General features: G+C 33.3%; 1 protein-coding gene across 1 annotated transcript in view; it reads right to left on the reverse strand.

Annotated features, from left to right (window-relative positions):
- Positions 1-12,855: 12,855 nt before the first annotated feature.
- LOC140449419 (uncharacterized) overlaps positions 12,856-19,880 on the reverse strand; it is a 145,892-nt gene continuing 138,867 nt past the window's right edge. Inside the window, exons 4-9 of the mRNA XM_072542583.1 lie at positions 17,508-17,767; positions 16,800-16,953; positions 16,510-16,742; positions 16,303-16,449; positions 15,879-16,246; positions 12,856-14,190 (exon numbers count right to left, since the gene is read on the reverse strand). Coding sequence (XP_072398684.1) covers positions 13,775-14,190; positions 15,879-16,246; positions 16,303-16,449; positions 16,510-16,742; positions 16,800-16,953; positions 17,508-17,767 — 1,578 coding nt within the window. The 3' untranslated portion in view covers positions 12,856-13,774. The remainder of the gene's footprint in view (positions 14,191-15,878; positions 16,247-16,302; positions 16,450-16,509; positions 16,743-16,799; positions 16,954-17,507; positions 17,768-19,880) is intronic.

The following is a 19,880-nucleotide window of genomic DNA, read 5'->3' on the forward strand; positions in this document are numbered from 1 at the left end:
AATTTTTATTTTGATCCATACAACTTAATAAAAACTAAAATAGCCGATTGCAAAAATATAAACATGATTTACAAACAGTAAAGAAATACCAGAAAAGTAAAAGTAATCTTAAACAAAAAATTATTAACATATTTTATGGTATGACTTTATACATACAAATTTTATTATACAAATTTTTTTATGTAGGAATAAAAAAAATCAATTTTAAACAAGGATGTTAAAAAATAGTAATAAAAAAAGCAGGTACTCTGAGATACGAAATGCAACACAAGCAATAGTGTAGTTTACAGTACACCCTTCTACTGCCATGCTTAGCCGAAATTGCATAAATAGTCAAATGTGTGCAATCTTCAAATACTTCGCTGGGTGCCAACTTATTTATATTTGACATTAAAAATTTGTACTATGTTGTAAACAACTGAAGAAATTTAATTAAAAATTTATTTGTTATAATTTTTTTTCAGTTAGTATTGTATGTATTATAATTTATTGAAACGAATAATTTCCCAATAGAATCTAAAATGGTAAAATGTTAAACCCAACAAAACGTAAAAAGTAAACTTGATATTGAAGGCTAGTGCTCTGTATCTTGTGAAAATAAAAACTGAAGGTTTCTGGGCTTTTGTCCAAACTCATCTATTACTTTTTTAATAAAATTATTTCGATTGTTTTCTATTTTATTTCTATGAACGCTCATCATACATAGTCCATCTAATTTTTGTTCACTTGTTCATAGTGGACCTAATTCAAGTTTTAACCCTTCGAAGAGTTGAAAATGATCTTTCAATCGTGCATGTAGTGGGAGGAAGGCACAGAGAAATTTCTATAGCGTGGGCTATAGCTGGGTAAAATAGGCAATGGTCTAGTAGCTCTATCATTGAAATATCTTCTACATCTAAATTGGTTTGATTTTTCCAATAATAGAGCCACAATGATGCCTGTTCTTTTAGATTAGTAATTTTGTATAAATTATTTATGATTTCTATTATTTTGGCGAGGTCTTCTTCAGTTAATTTTATTATGTTTTTGGATGCAAGTTATACAATAACATACCAGGATTATTGTCTTCTGAAAATCTGACACCAAGAGAACTAATTAAAGAATCTAGGTACAGAATAAATAATGACACTCTAAAAAAGTCTTCAGCGGAATTAACCGCATGGTTTGACCGTTGTGTTTGCTTTCTAGGAGCGATTCGTGGTTTTGCAAGGGTAATACTTAGAGATTCGGCATCATTTGTACTCTTTTCAAAAATTGTTTTAAAAGTTGTTTCCGCTTCTTGTCTGTGCTTTGTTATCATATCAAGAAATAACTATATGATTTTTAACTGCCAGCATATCTATTGATTTAGTTTGTAAAATGTTTACTATGGGTTCTAAGAAAGAAGAATATTTGGAAATCAAATTTAGGGAAATTATAAAAGTGGAATCAGATGTAGCACATGAAAGCTGCTGTGCTCTTGATCTTGTTGAGCAATTAAATTTGTTATCTGCTATTATTGTTTTTAAAACATTTTTGATTTCAATAAAATTTACTAGGCCACTATACCAAATATTTAAGTCAAACAAGTAAAAACGTGTAGCATTTATTAAGCGGATATTTTTTTGTGAGAGTAAATTTTGCATTTGACATGGGACGAAATAAAGTTTAAAATTGTTGGTACAGGTACACTTTCTACCAATTAAGGCTTGATACCTACGACATCTTAAAATCCCTCTTTGCATTGTACCATATTATTATGGTAGGTAGCTACATTCGAGGCATTGTTAAGGAAGTACCACCGCATTTCTCGGTATTTTGCTAGATTAGTTTCCGGTTGTTTGCTGTTTTGAGGTATTGTTGCAAGTTTCTCGCCACAATATGCGTAAATAATGTATCTTTTTTAAATATACTTACATACATACTGATTTTTTAAATAATATTACTAATGATAGGGGGGGGGGGCAACTGCCAATGCTCTAGGTATCAATGAATATCAATAAAGTAATTTTAAACAGTTTTATCTAGCTACAATGAAATCAGTAATGTTGAGTTTTTCTACCAATATTCAATCCTTTGGATTAATATTTACATTAGGACTGCACAAAGGGTACTCAAATAAAACTCCAAAATAAAAATATTCAATTTATTCACTGTACAACAAACAAAACATCAGAATTTTTTTATAAAGAATTCCAATGAATATGAATCGATCAATCATCTTGTACGACAAGAAATAATGAGACCTCGATACGTCTGCTCAATAAAAATATGGCTAAACAATGGTGATAGAAAAGCTTATAATGAAATAATATTAAATGCAAGGAAAAGTTTTGTTAAAATAATCGTAACAATTGTTACAAAACAATAGAAAAAAGTGATGTTTACAAGATGGCATTGTATATGTTGAAACTATTAAATGGCAACATTCTTGTGTTTTAAACACATTGACCGAGGAAAAGAATATACAAAAAACAAATAAACAATTCCAAATGAATAAAAAAATTTGTTAATTAAAAATCTTTACATCTATGTACATTATCTATAATACCATCTCAACCACGGATTTTTGCTGGGTTTCCTCTTATATGCAGTTTCTTTCTCTCTTCCATACTTTTATGTGACTTAACCACTTCTTATGTCTGTCTTTACACATTTCCCACTGTTTCTCTCCCTTTTCCCTTGTTTCTCTTTCCTCCACACTTTAATTTGACTTAAATACTTCTTATTGTAGTTATTTCTTTACACATTTTTGCCTTGTTTTTCTCTCTCTCTCTTCTTTCTACTATACTTTTATTTGATTTAACCACTTTTTGTTGTCATTCTTTACATTTTCCCCTTGTTTCTCTCCCTCTTCTTTCTTTTCTTTCCTCTTTTTATTTGACTTAACCACTTCTTGTTATTGGTTTTTTACACATTTTCCTCTTGTTTCTTTCCTCCACACTTTTAATTGACTTACCACTTCTTGTACGTAATTCTTTACACATTTTGGCCTTGCTTCTCTCTCTTCCTTCCACACTTTTATTTGACTTCATTACCACTTCTTATGTCGTTCTTTACATTTTTCGTTTTTTTCCCTCTCTTCCCTCTTCCACACTTTCATTTGACTTAACCACGTTTTGTTATGTTATTTATACATTTTCTTCTAGTTTCTCTCTCTCTCTCTCTCTCTCTCTCTCTCTCTCTTCCTTTTTTTTACACTTTTATTTGAATTAACCACTCGTTATGAATTTCTTCACAAACTTTCACTTTCTTTCGGATTTCTTCAGACCACAACCACACCAATTCTATTGTTTGTCTTCAGTCTTGAAAATTATCGGATTCTGTCAATTTTCCTTCAAGGTAGGGTTTCTATTGCACTTATTTTGATTTCTTTTCTTATATTTAGCATCCTGATTTTGAAACATTGCCATATTATCTATTTATATCTTTATTTTCAGTTTCTATTGAATTTTTTAAATACTCTTTATCTCTTGCTTTTTCCATTTTTATTAATTCTGCTTATATATTTCCGTTACGTCTTTCAAATAACTGTAAAACGATACCTGGTTCGGTTTAGTGCCCTTCTCTGTCTATATGTATCCACTATCTATTTGTTTTCATCTATTATTTATAGGAACTTCCCATTTCCAGTTATTTATTTTTATTTTCAGGGTTTCTACCTCCTTTTCCTAGATTTTGTATCCAGATTTTGCTCAAATATTATAGTTAAGACAGGCATCACATTGTGTACCTTCATCTTCACTTACATACGTTAAATTTCTGTATTTATCTTTTTTTTTGCAAGTTTCCTCTTTTTATTCTGCTTTCATCTTTATGTTATCACTATACCAGATCATTGTAGGTTAATATTGGTTTGCTTTTTGTCGTTTTCCATCGGTCATTTATTTGTTTTTATTTCTTATCCACAGTAACTCACATTTTATCCTTTCTTTCCTTTTCGATTTTATCTTCGAACATTGTGATTCAAAGCTTACTTCGTGAATAAAATATACAGCATGAAAAATAACAAACCACTTTTCGTTGCGTTCATAGATTTAGTAAAAGCCTTCGACAAAGTTCAGTTCACTTCAGTTTAAATAAAAGCTCGAAAAAAGGAAACACTACAAACAAAAAATTGCATATTTACTTTAGAAACAGAACCAAGATACCGTAAATATAAATCAATTTACTTGTTTTTTAAGATTTTTGAATATGCCATCCTATAAATATCAGTTTTATTCAAGAAAACCTTTTTTTTAACCAACAAAAAACATTTTACAAAAAAGGTCCCCAGTTCCTTAATATTTTAGGCACATTTTTAAATAATGACAACATTATTGCGTAAGCTTACCTATAATTAAAAAAAAATAAGTGTTTAATAAAAAAAGAAAAGTAATTTTTCGTTTTATCACACAAATTATCAAATAAAAGGTTCTTTTACCGACAAATTTTTATAAATAATAATTGTTTTGATCGAATAGTATGACCAATTCATTACTAAACAGTTACATTGTTAATATATCTGCATGCTTCTACAATTTATTTGATTTTGCCAAATATCTAGTTCCTCCATTTCTGTTTTGAATCATTGGGTCTAAATTGTTTGCCATATCTATTTTTATTGTAGTTTGTTTCGGGTTACTCCATTGAAAGAAGCTGTTTTGGCATTATTTTTCCATTCCGGATCATCTTTTTTGACTCGAAGGACCAATATATTAAATAACTACTTTACGAATCAATACTTTAGCATTAATAATAACAAACTGGTCAAAATTTGTAGAAAAAAGAACCAATACACCAACGCTCAACATAAACACAGTACCAATCTGTTATAAATAATTTTATATACACAAATATTTTATTACTCTTATTCATTATCAATTGCAAAATTCTTATAAATATCTTCATAATAATTAAACCGTTTGCACAACATATTTATATTAAAAAATGTCTTTCTCGGTACTGCTTTGGTACCAGTATTACACTTAACTGAGGATATTTAGAAGCCTCGAAATCAGTGGAAGTATGTTTTTAACGAATCACAATGGGTTATTAAAGGCGTTTATACAAAACCAGCAAATATTTCTGAGGTTGAGTTTGTTTATATTTATATCTGAAGGAAAACGATGTTGTTTTGTATTTGCCATCTGAGCTTATTAACTATGTATTTTACTGTGTACTCGTATTATTTTTAAAGGCTGTAAAATAGTTACTCAGAGTAATGAATCAATCATGTGAAGTAATTTGAAAGCAATAACATTCTAGGTGTGATATATATTAGTGCATTAAGTCGTCACTCTGCATAATAATATTGTTATTTATAAATGATATAATCCACTTAACACTTTTGAAGCATATAACAATACACTTGAGCACTTAATGAGTGCAGGCTGGTACCATTTGTGTTTTTACTGCAGAAAACGTTCCTGATTTAATTCAATCTATTAGTATTATTAAAGTATTTTACTAATTGACCTCTTATTGTTAGCTGAAACGTCACTTGGTCCTCTAGTTTTGCTTCATATTAAATGTGGTAAGTGTTAAGAGTCTATGCTTTATTTCATAACAATGAAAAGTCCCTTTCAATACATCTGGCATCTTTTCAAAGCTAAAACTGCCTGCTCATTGGGAAAATGGAATAAATGCAAGTATAGCATGGAATTTTTCCTTTAATTTTTGCGATATACCTACACTGTATACTACTTCATGATAAATTATTCTGCACAACTTTTTACAGACTTTACATAACCAATATTTAAAAAAACCTGCGTTAAAAACGAATTCAATACAAAAAACAATTGAAGTTTCTTTTAATTAGCTATTTGGAAGTCTACTACATTTATATATTGTTTTACAAGTTTTGTAGAACTAAATAAAAATTCAAAATAAAACATTATATAATTAAATCCAGTTAACTATTTTATCCTAGATTTCCTTTATATACTATGAAAGATGTGCTGGTAATGGAGTATAATTTTTGATCACATTCTCTGTTGTTGTGTTGTCTATTTTAAGAATGAACCTCGTATACATCGTAATACGATATACGAGGGGCAAGTTATAAATAATTATAATCATAAATCTATTACAGAAAGAGAACATTATTAATGATTCACAAGCAAAAAATGTTCAGAAAATATGAAAGTAGACAGTTGAGGGGCATAGAAGCAAAATCAGCAATCTCCATCGATCCGCGAATGGCAACACCGGCAATCTCCGTTTTGACCGATCACAGCGTATTACATGTTTCAGCCTTTGACGAAATTACAACGTATTTGAGTGTTGTTAAGATTTTGTTAGAAGAATAATTAGTACGTATTTACTAAATTTATCGCCTAAGAGTTAAATATGCCCTTGCTCTGGCCCCCTCGGAAACAAGCTTAAAAGGTGGTATGGACTTTAAATGTGGCCATAAAGATACAAAATTTTCGATCTGGTCGCCCAAATTTTACAGTTGTTCCGGAAAATATCAAACATGTTCACAATATCATTTTTGTCAATCGTACATTAAAGTTGTGTGATATATTCAAGATTTTACGTTAACATTTATCAATGAGAAAGCTGCTGTTCAAAATGAGTGAAATGTCTGTTCACAACTGATACAATATCGACACAGCACTTCATTTAGAAGTCAGATCGGTAGACAGATGAGTAGACAGCAGCTCACAACGGTGAAAGCGATCCAAAAGAGCCCAGCTGGAAAATTTAGTCTTCTCTATTTCTGGTTTTGCGAGGCATTTTGTTTACCGATTACCTCGGAAGAGCAATAACTGTCAACGTTTAATATCATATATCGTTATTGGTGCACTTGAAGCACGAAATTGCGCAAAAATGGCTACAAATAAAGAAAAAAACGTTGATTTGCTAGTGTTGTGTTGTGCCAGCCCATTGCCTACGACTCTACGTTGAGAACATTCAAGGGAATTCCAGATAACGGTTCACAAAATTTATATAAGGAAATTTTGATTGTAAGGGTTAGTCTAAAAATATAAATTTGTATTGTCAAGTAATAAATATATAGATAAATAAATAATTGCGTTTTTAGTGTTATTGTGTTATGATTGAATCTTCTCCAAACCTTGCACACACATCTGCTATAGTATACAAAAGAACTTCAGAAGGTTTCTTATTGCTGTATATTATGAAAACTGTGTATTTATATCTAAAATATCACAAATCATTAAAACATTACTAAAAAGAATCTATTTCTGCACCTTAATTTAATTATAAATGCACAAATATTGTTTGATTTGAATTTACTTTATGGATAATATTTCAATACAAAAACACAAATCAATCGATAAATTCTATTAAAAATTAAGATCTAAAGGTGTAGCTCTTATCTATGAATAAATAAACCAGTCCTGTTCTGCCACAAAAATATTTTTAGTAAATCTACTGATTTAAAAATCAATCTAAAATGTTAGCAGCGTCGTTTTTGGAAATATGGCGTGTAAATATTTTCCACCTTACCATAAAGCATATTACATTAAATAGTTTGGTGCCTCTAGAGATAAGTTACGAGTATTTTTGAACAGGCACCACATTAGACACTTTTAAAATACCTCTATCGGACTTTTCTGGAAAGATCTTCTATAAAAATCTTTACAATAGGCAATATTTGACATTTGGTAATTAAACAAATTTTGTAAACGTTAATATTATTGGCTTTACACGTCACAGTATTCTACAAATGACCAAATATGGTGTTTGTCCAAAAACAACGCGACGTTCTCTTTAGCACGACGTACAAAAAATTGTTTTCTTTACAATTTAAAACTTTTAAAACAAATATCACAAATATTATGTTCTACGATCTACATCCTAACGAGATCAAATAAAAATAAGGGACTAGGAATGTACAGACTATTAGGCTAGACCTTTGCAGAAAATCCAAAACGATTTTTTTATTTTAACTGATACTCTCATTTATATACAGGGTGAGTCATAACTATTGGGACATAGACTAAGGACAGGTTATTTGGACCAAAATATGGCTATTGGGCCAAATATGCCTTAATCAAATGTTGCTGAGAAAAAAGATACAGGGTGTTAAAGTTAATTTTTGTTTTTCGTTTTTTGCTAATAGTTTCCCTGTATATTTATAAATTGCTATCAAAATTGGCACAGAGGCATAATCTTAGACAAGAAATAGTATTTTATTTACAATTTTACGTTTTGTCATAGAGGGCGCCAAGTGGATCATTCCTAATGATCAAATTGAGTCTAAACTTTTTCTGATGAAACTTTTTAGTAATTTTTATTAGAAAATATGACGTAAACATCATTTTTACGTAAAATTGGTACTCTTGTTTAAACATGATAATTTCAACCGTTTTCGATAAAAACGCAGTCGAACTGCTTAGAGTCCTAAAAAAGGATTTCAAATATTTCATTTATGAAAAGTATGCTTTGGACTGTCAGATAATTGTTGTTGGTAAATGTCATTTGTTCAGAGTAAATTATTTTTGATGTGACAGTGTAGTGTAATGTTGCATTTTTTAAAAGTAATCATTACTTTTTTTGATTGAAATGCCTCGTCACAATCATTTTACTAATGAAGAAATGCGAGATATGATTTGCGTATACGAACAAGAAAATTTTTGCGGTCGCTCGGCAGCCAGAAGGTATGGAATGTTATACGCAAACAGAAGGCAACCAAATCAGAAAACTTTTGCAAGATTATATCGTAGTTTAGGTGAAACTGGGTCATTTCACACTAAAAATCGGGGTGGTCGACCGAAACAAATCACACCTAATCAAGAAGATGAACTTTTGGTTCGAGTAGATGAAAATCCTGAAATAAGTTCACGACATCTATCAGCAGCAACAGGAGTAAGTCAGTCGTCTATTGTTAGAATTCTAAAAAAAGAGAACCTCCATCCTTATCACTTCACTCCTGTTCAAAATTTACTTCCAACAGATCTTCCACGATGGTTACAGTTTTGCCAACGTATTCTGAATAAACATCGCAATGACAGACACTTTATTAAGAATATTATGTTCACCGACGAAGCAACTTTTACCAGACGAGGGATTTTTAATTGGCGAAATAGTCATTATTGGGAAGAAGAGAATCCGCATGCTATTAAAGCTAGACATTTTCAGCATGAGTTTAAATTGAATATTTGGTGTGGCATTATAGGCGACCAACTACTAGGGCCTTATGTTCTTCCTCCGAATTTAAATGGAGATTTTTATTTATTCTTTTTGGAAAATACTCTTAGTGATATTTTAGATGATCTGTCACTGGATGTAAGAAGAAAAATGTGGTTTATGCAGGATGGAGAGCCACCTCATTTTTCATTAGCTGTTAGAAATCATCTTAATGACGTATTTCCTCAACGATGGATTGGCAGAGGCAGTGATTTTCAATGGCCACCAAGAAGTCCTGAGTACAACCCGCTAGATTTTTATTTTTGGGGACATATGAAGTCCTTAGTTTATGCCAATGAAATTAATACACGAGACGAACTTTGGAAATACATTCAAAATGCAGCTAATCTTATAAGGGGACAGAATAATATTTTTTTTAACGTCCGAAAATCCTTTATAAAAAGAATTAGGAAAGGCATAAAAATCGGAGGAGATCATGTAGAACATTTAGTTTGAGTTTTTGTGAGTTCTTTTAAGTTAAAGTGTGTTTAGTTTTGATTTATCGTCAAAACTGAAACCTTACGTTAGTTGCAACTTTGTTTATTAGTTTGGTATTTGATAGTGGAATTGTAAATAAAATACTATTTCTTGTCTAAGATTATGCCTCTGTGCCAATTTTGATAGCAATTTATAAATATACAGAGAAATTATTAGCAAAAAACGAAAAACAAAAATTAACTTTAACACCCTGTATCTTTTTTCTCAGCAACATTTTATGAAGGCATATTTGGCCCAATAGCCATATTTTGGTCCAATTAACCTGCCCTTAGTCTATGTCCCAATAGTTATGACTCACCCTGTATAAGTAGAATTGGCACAGATACTCGAAGAAGATCATCAGTGATCGACAGTATCAACAAGAGATTACATCGGCGTCTGCTCCCGCATTACCGACTCAGTTGTAGCCAAAACGTCGTGAATAACGATCACCGCCTATAAACCCACAATATAATATACCGTTATAAAACAGCGGTGATAAAAACCTACAATTCTTGATAATTATATGGTACAATTAAATCGATGACGTCAGACGATAGTAATTCTGCGTGTATTATGAGCAAAAGTACTAGCTCATAAAAATTCATTAGTAATTTAGTATTTCTACTATCGAGGAAGTTAATTAGCAATATTAATTAAAGCAATCACGGGTAATTAGGCAGAAAATTGATGCTAATTCAATTAATAACAGTTTATATAGTGATGTAATGAATCCAAGACGAAAAGGCGTGTTTTTCTATAAAAATCAAGTGAACTACGGTACATTTAGATAATTTGTTTTGTGTCAATTACAGGCGATCAGTTTTATTTATACAGGGTGAGTCATGAGGAACTTTACATACTTCTACCATAATATGTAGAGTCCCTCAGGGAGCATATCATGTGGCCACTAAAAAATGTCAACTCCTCTTCTTTATTAATTAACAGGGTGATTTGTGTAATTGACCATTTATTTCATTTAACTGTAGTGTTTATACGGCTCATTTGATTTTTTTAATTTTTGCATGATACAGTACACTACTATCAAGCATTCGACTGGTATTAGCTAAACTAAAAAATTCCAGGACTGGCTTTGGAAAAATTAATTTAGGGATTCGTATTAAATATTACACCCTGTATAAATTTTTTTTAAAATGCAATAAGTGATTTTCAAACTACATAAATAGCCAATGAAAACGACATATGCGACAATGTTGTCGCACTTTTATTAAATTTTTAGTGAACGATCAAATCTTACCAAAAATAGAACAACCATAATGAAGTATCAAATTATAAGGTATTAATTTAAACAAATGTTATAAATTTCAAACATTTTAATTAAAATGAGTTCCTACAACATAATCTAATACGTAGAAAATTAACATCTTTACTGTCACTTTGTATTATCTCTACGATAGAATCAATTGTTTTTCAATTTTAAATTTTTACTCATAGATCGTATTGGGGCATTATTTTCGATAAATAATAAATTAAATTGATTAAAAAGTCAAACCTCTTGTATGTGTTAGTTTTTGTTGATTGTAAATGATTAAAATTTTATGTCAAATAATAATACATTGCATCAACTGTACTAAATAAAAATAAATCTAAAAAAGTTTAAAATGAAGGTTGGCGTTGACCGTTTGACGTTTCTTGATATTTTATACCCATTGTCATTATTGTCATTATCAATTGTTATTTATGTGTACAAGAATACATATTTCTTCTGTCATATCTACGTTAAGTAATTGTGTTAGTTTTGGTAGAGCTTTTGTTACTTTCGTTCAAAATGCCACATCAGTTTTCGACCACAGAATATGCAGACATAATATTTGTTTATGGATTCTGTAATGGGAATGGTAGGGCTGCTAGTAGAGAATATCGCAGGAGATTTCCTAATCGTCATCCAACATTTGGGTCAGTTTTTAATTATTTGCGAGAAAATGGCACTTTTCCTAGTGGAACAACAGAGCGACATGTAGATGAAGCGCAGGAAGATGACATTATGGACGCCGTTACTATCAACCCTACAATAAGCACTAGACAAGTAAGTCGAGAACTCAATGTCACTCAATCAAAAGTAAGTAGAGTCTTACAAAAAAATAATCTATACCCATATCACATTCAAATGGTTCAGCGACTACATGCTGGAGATGAGATCGATAGGTTGGAATTTTGTAGATGGATTAACAATAATCGACCAACGCTATACAGGACACATATTTACAGATGAAGCCCAATTTACCAGAGACGGGATAAATAATTCACGAAATTCACATGTGTGGGCAGAAGAAAATCCCCATGCTATTAGAGAACGTCGTTCTCAGTTAAGGTTTTCGGTTAACGTGTGGATTGGTGTCATAAATAACCAATTAGTAGGTCCTCACTTTTTTGATGGTCCTTTAACAGGGCAGGTCTATTTGAACTTTCTACAAAATATTTTGCCGAATTTGCTTGCCAACGCGAACGTTGCTATCCGAGGGATGTATTTTCAGCATGATGGGACACCCCCACACTTTTTACTGGCAGTGAGACAACATCTCAATAATGTTTATGGCAACAGGTGGATAGGACGTGCAGGTCCTATTTCGTGGCTTTCAAGATCCCCTGATTTCAATCCCGTTGATTACCATATTTGGGGACGATTGAAGCAACTAGTTTACGCAGTGAATATTAATAACCGACAACAATTAATTGATAGAATTATACATTGTTGTAATACTATTAGAAACGATCCCCAGAGTATCCGTAATTCAATACGTCAATTAACATTTCGGCAACAAAAATGTGTACAGGCTGCAGGGTTCCATTTCGAAAATCTATTTTGAATTATTTTTATTTTGTTACCATTATTGTATCTTCTCCAGTTCTAATTTATGGGTTTATCATAACTATGTACATATTTTTAGTTTTTTTTTAAATTGTTCTTCGTTATTGTTAGTAGTTACTGTTTTTTGTTGTGCAGTGACTCAGTTTATCATTTCAATTAAAATGTTTGAAATTTATAACATTTGTTTAAATTAATACCTTATAATTTGATACTTCATTATGGTTGTTCTATTTTTGGTAAGATTTGATCGTTCACTAAAAATTTAATAAAAGTGCGACAACATTGTCGCATATGTCGTTTTCATTGGCTATTTATGTAGTTTGAAAATCACTTATTGCATTTTAAAAAATATATATACAGGGTGTAATATTTAATACGAATCCCTAAATTAATTTTTCCAAAGCCAGTCCTGGAATTTTTTAGTTTAGCTAATACCAGTCGAATGCTTGATAGTAGTGTACTGTATCATGCAAAAATTAAAAAAAGCAAATGAGCCGTATAAACACTACAGTAAAATGAAATAAATGGTCAATTACACAAATCACCCTGTTAATTAATAAAGAAGAGGAGTTGACATTTTTTAGTGGCCACATGATATGCTCCCTGAGGGACTCTACATATGGTAGAAGTATGTAAAGTTCCTCATGACTCACCCTGTATAGAACGACAGAAAAATAATTTTTGTAAGCAGCGGCATAAGCTACGAATAATATTTTTATGCCACTCTGTATATTTTTGCTGACAGCTGACAGAATCAACAAAGTAACTTTTCAATAATAACATTTTCAAAATTACCTGGTAGGATAATTAAAGATCCTTCAAATAATTCGAAAACTTCTTTCTTTTAACATTTATTTTCGATGAAGGCTTCATGGTTGATTGTATTCACATTAATCTGAATAAATCTGAAACCGTTTGGAAAAATTACCTTTTTCTGAATTTTTCGATTTTTTATCTGAATTACCTGGAATTTTAGTCCTAAAAGTTGTGTTTTTGAAGTTTAAGAAAAATTGTACAAGTAGTAAATAAATTGAGCCTCGAGTTAAATTTCCGTTACAATATGATCCTCCTCGAACTCTACAACCTTTGTGTTACCTTCTATCGTAGAAGACTCTTGTCCACTTTTTCACTCCCATAATTTCTAGTTTGTTTCTTAATAAATCATATAATATGATAATATCAGTTAAAATATAACCTCACAAATGTTTGGCCGTCGTTTAGAACTTTATTATATCTATATCATCCTACAAAATATTTTATTGTAATATATATTCCTCAAAAAACTACTTTAATATTATTAATAGCTCCAAACAACGACTTTCTGCAAATTTCACCTATTAGAAACGCTAATTACAAAACCTTACCAATAACCGTAGGCTCTTCCTTCAAGAAGGTACTCGACCTCTGCATGACCGGAGCCGGAACAGTCTTCGACGCCTGCGCAGTTTTCGACGGCTGTACGGGTTTCGCAGCCTGCGTACTCTTCGTCACTCGTCTGGGTGATGTACCGGCGTTTTTTAGGGGGGATGGACTGCGAACGGTCGCTTTGATGGGAGAAGTCACTCTGCTGTCGATTTTTCTAGGCGAGCTACCCCGACTGTCGCTTTTTAGAGGTGAGCTGGACCTGCTGTCGGGTCTTTTGGTAGCCAGGGACGATGGGGCGTCTTTCTTTCCCAAGCTGGTGTTTCTAGAAACCGTCGTTGATGTTTTCTTTGAGGTAGCCGGTTTGGGAACGGGTGCTTGAAGCGGTGGTTTAATGTTAACTGCTAGAAAATGATATAAATGTATTCTAATCAAATAATTAGTACAAACAAGTAACAGTATGGGTCTTCTTAGAGCCTTCTACAACAGTTTATCTGTGTAACAATCATCGATTTCATGTAAATTTATAGATGACATATACAGTGAAGGTGAGAACTTTCCAAGCTCCGTTTTTTTGGAATGAAACTTCAACTTGAAGTGCGCTGAAAAAATTTGCAATATCTCGCTATCCAAGAAGATCCTTCAAGAACGACTGAGGGATGTTCTCAACAAGAATGGAGATGATCCAGATACAGTTCATTTTTAATCATAAGAAGAAGCCGTTTTAAACGAAGATTCAAGAAACTTCTAGAAATAATGAGAATTTTGAAAATATTTCTCTAATGATTAAGGAAACCTCTCAAATTATTAAAGAAGCAGCTAGAATGTTTCTAGAAGACTCGACGAGACTTCCCAAATAATTAAATAAATATGCAGACAGAACCATGAGAAATTTTAAGAAGTTTCTAGAACATTCGATAGGTAGAAGAGAAGATCAAACAGTCAGAGAGCATGATAACCAATACGAAAGTGCTACCACCAGTTAATAGTAGTTTTATATTTTGTAGTGAAAGAAAAATCACCCAGAGACAAAACGACACATCATATGAGATTCAAATTGCCACCATTTGATGGTCCATATACCTTAGACAATTTGAAGCTATTGCAACAGCCGATCATTGGACAGAACAAGAAAAGGCTGTTTCCTCCACTGCTGCTTTATGAGGTGATGCTGCGCATATCCCAAGATCGATTACTAAGGGCCTAGAAAAATGTTACCAGACTTTGTTCACTCGACTAGAAAACGCTATGGTGATGCCTATCTACAACAAGTCTACAAAGTACAAACAAGAAATAAAATTCAAGGAGCAAAAGAGAATTTGCAAGAATTTGAAGCAGATGTTGCTCGTATAGCGCGGTAGGCACCAGGTTATTGGAAGAAATTGCTGTAGATACCTTCGTCACTGGGTTGAGAGACAGTGAACTACAGAAAGCTATACGACTAGCAAGACCGAAAGTTTTAGATGAAACGCTCGCCATTGCTTTGGAACACGAAACAGTTAGTCAAGCTTCACGGAGCTATCGAGTACGAACCTCTGAAGAAGGTGACGAACAAAACGATAAACATATGGAAAATAGTTGTGTTAGGCATGTCTAGAATTATTGCACGCAATTTGGGGCAAATTTGACAGTTGCCAGAATTTACTGTCAATGATCTAGTGGTCTATGATTCATACCCTGGCCAGAAAACAAAAAGACTAAGTTAGTACTTTAAAACTGTAAATGGATCTGCTATTTAGACTAGAATATGCTGGTGTAGCGGATCGACCTATGGATGAGAAGTACGGCAAGAAATAAAGACCTGTTGCTCGGTGTCAGTCACTCCATAGATCCCCACCGGACGAGCGTGTAAACGCTTAAAAACCGGAATACAGAGAGAAATCATAAATTTGAAAGTTTCATCGATCAAATGATGAACTAAGATACAAAACGACCATTTTTGAATTGACCACGTAGAACGAAAAAGTTACTGCAAACAAAAATAGAAACTATTTTAAAGTAAGTTACCTAATCTGGATGATTGACGATTTTATCTAAAAGGGAAATCTTGAACTCTGGCAATCTACAAGAAAACTGTTTTAAAGCAACTTACTGCTATTCCTGTCTCTGCTCACTCCAGCCCTTGGCACTGCCTTGATAGGTCCCTTCGTAGATTTGGCAGCACTGGCGGCGGTCGGCTGGGTTAAGGTACTTCTTCGGTGTATGGAGGGACTCGGAGGGACTTGGGGTGCCTTGGCGGCTAGGAGAAGGCTTCTTCGAAGGGAGGGACTGCCGTTGGTGCCGTTCAAACGGTTCTGTTGGTTCATCCCGGGACTGGAATTGCGCGATGAGTCGGATGAACTTAGGGCAGGACTTTGGACGTTTGGTTTTTGGTTGGGGGGCTTCTTATTGCGGAACATCGTTGCTCGAGGTAGTCGACTAGTGGGTTCAAGGTGTGGGGTGAGTTCTTTTATGCGAGTTCTGTGAACAGACAATAGTTTGTACAATAGACAAAAACTAAGATGTATGAGACTTACCTTAAGGCAGTATCCAGTCTCAGCCAAGCGTGACTCCGTATCAGTCTATCAGCTTGTCCAACGAGACATTGTTCTAGCTGTAATTTAACTTTATTTAACATATCAGCAAATGGTCTGGTCCATTTCTGATCCAACATTTTGCAACACCTAAAACAAGAAGTATAAATCATGTACATTTAGACACTATTAAGAAATTAACGTTTTCACCTGGCATAACTGCGACATGCTTGTTCAACGCCCAGATTCTTGGCTGCAGATAACATTTGGTCCTCGATCTGACAAACACCGAATCCTAAACCAGCATCTAGTCCTACTAAGTACTGCGAACCTAAGACTGCTGAGAAATGTTGTCGGTGATATAGATGGCAAGCATCTGTGAGCTGTAGGACTAGTTGGCTGACTGGTTCAGCCCAACGCATCGCAGGAAGCGTTGCAAGAATCTACAAAATAAAAAAAGTTGATCGATATACATACAGAACATCCCAAAGTATTATTACCTTGTCACAGGCTAAAATAGTATCCAACACCTTATCTGGAGTCATATGTACCACATGCTGCTGGTAACATTTTTCTCTCAGTTCTCTTGGTAGACTAGCAAATGACCTGCTAGGCCAAACTCGCACAAAATATTGAGTAATCCAGTGCAGACAGCTGAAATAGAAAATGACGAATGTTTTTATAACAGTAACCTCTTTTCCGTAATTTTGTCTGGCAATTTGGTGATCATTTATTATGTAGAATTTTAAAATTATGATTAAATTATCGAATTTTTGCAATTAAATTATTTTCCATTGAGGAATTAAACCCTGTACACCGTTAAACTTTCACCCGTATGTGATTTTATACACTATTTCGTTTTCTATCTTAATTATATTGCCCTGTGCTTTAGCGACGTCCAGAATTCTTTCTCTACAGCTGACATATTCCAGGCACCGTTTTTATCGATGCGGAGATATCGCCCGGTAAGATTTTTCCAGAACATTTTGTTCTCCTTATATAAGCCAGCCGATGCGATCTTTGATTATTATTAGTACTGGCGATTCTACTTATGAGTGCGAATTGTTTTGTAAGCGATAATCATTATCGTAATTATTAAATTTAATATTTGTAATTAAGTGAGTTTTTGAGTTAAATGATGTTAGTTAGGTAATAGGTTATTCCTCAAGGAACTTTGTTACATATGTAATATCATTTAACTAACTTACCTTCTGTAGAGATCATCCAGTCCGTAGGCTGCAGACAAAGGTAGTACTTCCAGTACGCCCGTACAACAACCAGCACAAGGTTTGTGAAAGTTATGGCAATGTCTCTGTTTTAGAGCGTGTTCAACGACTTCTTTAAGCCCTTCTAGTCCGAGCATGTCCGCCAATGAGGCTAGTTCCACTAAGCTGATGGAGTCAGGAACGTGTGCTGCACCGCTGTAGATATGGCACAACGCGAAGTAGACGGATTCGTACGAAAATCCCTGTAACAAAAACACATTTTAGTATCTTTATCCCAATATTCCATACAATTACAAAGAATATTTGAATGCTATACTGGAACAACGTTGTAACCGCCAATACTTTCATATGTGGGTTTTCTATGAAACAACGATCTATATGTGCAAAATAATGTATTGCTGACTGTGTATTGAATTGCTGAATGAATATTTATTTTAGGTGCGTATTTGTAAATGTAAGCAGTCTGCTACGGGTTGTCCTGCTGAGTTATTAGTGGGCAATCACGCAAAACTATTCAAAACGTTTAGAGAAATGAGTTACAATGGCCAATCAAAATTTTTGTCACAGTCTCTTTTAGAAGACTCCAGTACCTTGTTAATAAAATGAAAGCAGGAAATTAGGTCATTTCCGCAGCAAGAAAACCATTACAGCAGAAATGCTTCTTCTAAAAGTTGCCTTCCAGCTGATTTAAGCATCTCAAAAATATTATTTTTTTTTCTTTCTTGGCCTGGATCAAGACGATTGAAGTTTTTAGTTATATAAAGTAGCAATGCTGATACCATCTCAGTGCAGCCTCGATGGCGTTCTTCTTCGTTCCACAGCATCATTGTAGCAGTATTACTCCCCTTATTATGAACAGCGTAGTTATACGAAGAAAGTTTTCGCTGGTAGAAGATTGATGACTGAGTTAGATTAGATTAGTTAGATTAGCAAAAAATAACTTGTAAATCAGAACATAAAACGACATTTACTTTTGCAATTTCAGTATCTTGTCTTAATGTTTTGTATCCTGCTTCCGCTCGCATATCATGAATTTTACTTTCAATTTCTATTTTCTTTCTTTCACATTCATCGCTAGCAGAAGAAAGTTTGATAAAGAGTTTGTCACAATATAAACAAGAATCTGATCTGGGAAGTCCAAAACGCAAGTAGAATTTACTTTTTAAAATGCCGTGGTAGGTTCGTAAGGAGATTTTTGTATCAGGGTACATTTTTAAAAATAATCTGTAATGCTTATATCAGCTGGAAGGCAACTTTTAGAAGAAGCATTTCTGCTGTAATGATTTTATTGCTGCGTAAATGACCTAATATTTTAGCATATTTTCTCTGCATCTTGTCATCCTGGTGCAACTTATACGCACCCTGATGCGCATCGCCCTTCCTTCTGGAGCTTTAATTAAATTTGATTGGACGAGAGATCCGAAGATCTCATATAAAAGTTAAAACACCTTTAAATATGGGACATTTTCGGATCTCGAGTCAGTCGTTCTCTAGCCCTTTACGGGCGCTCCTAGAGCACTTTGCTCTAAGGGCTCTGCGTATTTTCTAAAGACTCTGTGGCTGAGTTTTTTTTACCAAATATTGTTGTTTTATTTCTTCGTCCTATAAGAACAAACAACAGATCTTGTCTTTTTCAAGACGAGATCCAAACAAAGAGCGTTCGGACTAACATTGCGCAATGTTGCGTAACATTGTGCAATGTTGGATAACAACTAGTAACTATATAAATTCCACATAGTTACTAGTTCCGATACGACAATCTGTTATCGTGAGTTTGTTGGGACGATTAATGTTTGCCACTTTGATCATTTAGATTTACTCCTGCTTTCATTTTATTAACAAGGTACTGGAGTCTTCTAAAAGAGACTGTGATAAAAATTTTGATTGGCTATTGTAACTCAGTTCTCTAAAGGGTTTGAATAGTTTTGCGTGAATGAGGGCCATGATTTGAATGTCTCGTTCATATTAGGGGTTGTGATGTCATCGAATGCCATAGTCTGTGGACTAGTACGCATTTCGATGCGCATCGCTCCGCCTCAAATTTTCCCATTGGATCTTGAGCTGGAAATCCCTATTTATCGCTCGAACAGCACATATAAATATTGGCGATTTTCAGGTCAGCCAGGTCAGTCCTTTACGGGCTCTCCGAGAGCTTACTGCTCTTAGGACGCTGCTTCCTGCTGTTCCAATTATACTCTGTGGCTGAGATATTATTCAACTACAATCTGATGTTTTATTTCGACCTATATTTTTGTCATGTAAGAAATATCTTGTCTTTTTCAAGACAAGCCTTCAGAAGACCACGACCTGATGCTTTATTTCGACTTGGTGTACCTTTGTCATGTAAGAAATATC

The sequence above is a fragment of the Diabrotica undecimpunctata genome, chromosome 9, assembly GCF_040954645.1.
Source record: "Diabrotica undecimpunctata isolate CICGRU chromosome 9, icDiaUnde3, whole genome shotgun sequence".
NCBI classification, from domain to species: domain Eukaryota; kingdom Metazoa; phylum Arthropoda; class Insecta; order Coleoptera; family Chrysomelidae; genus Diabrotica; species Diabrotica undecimpunctata.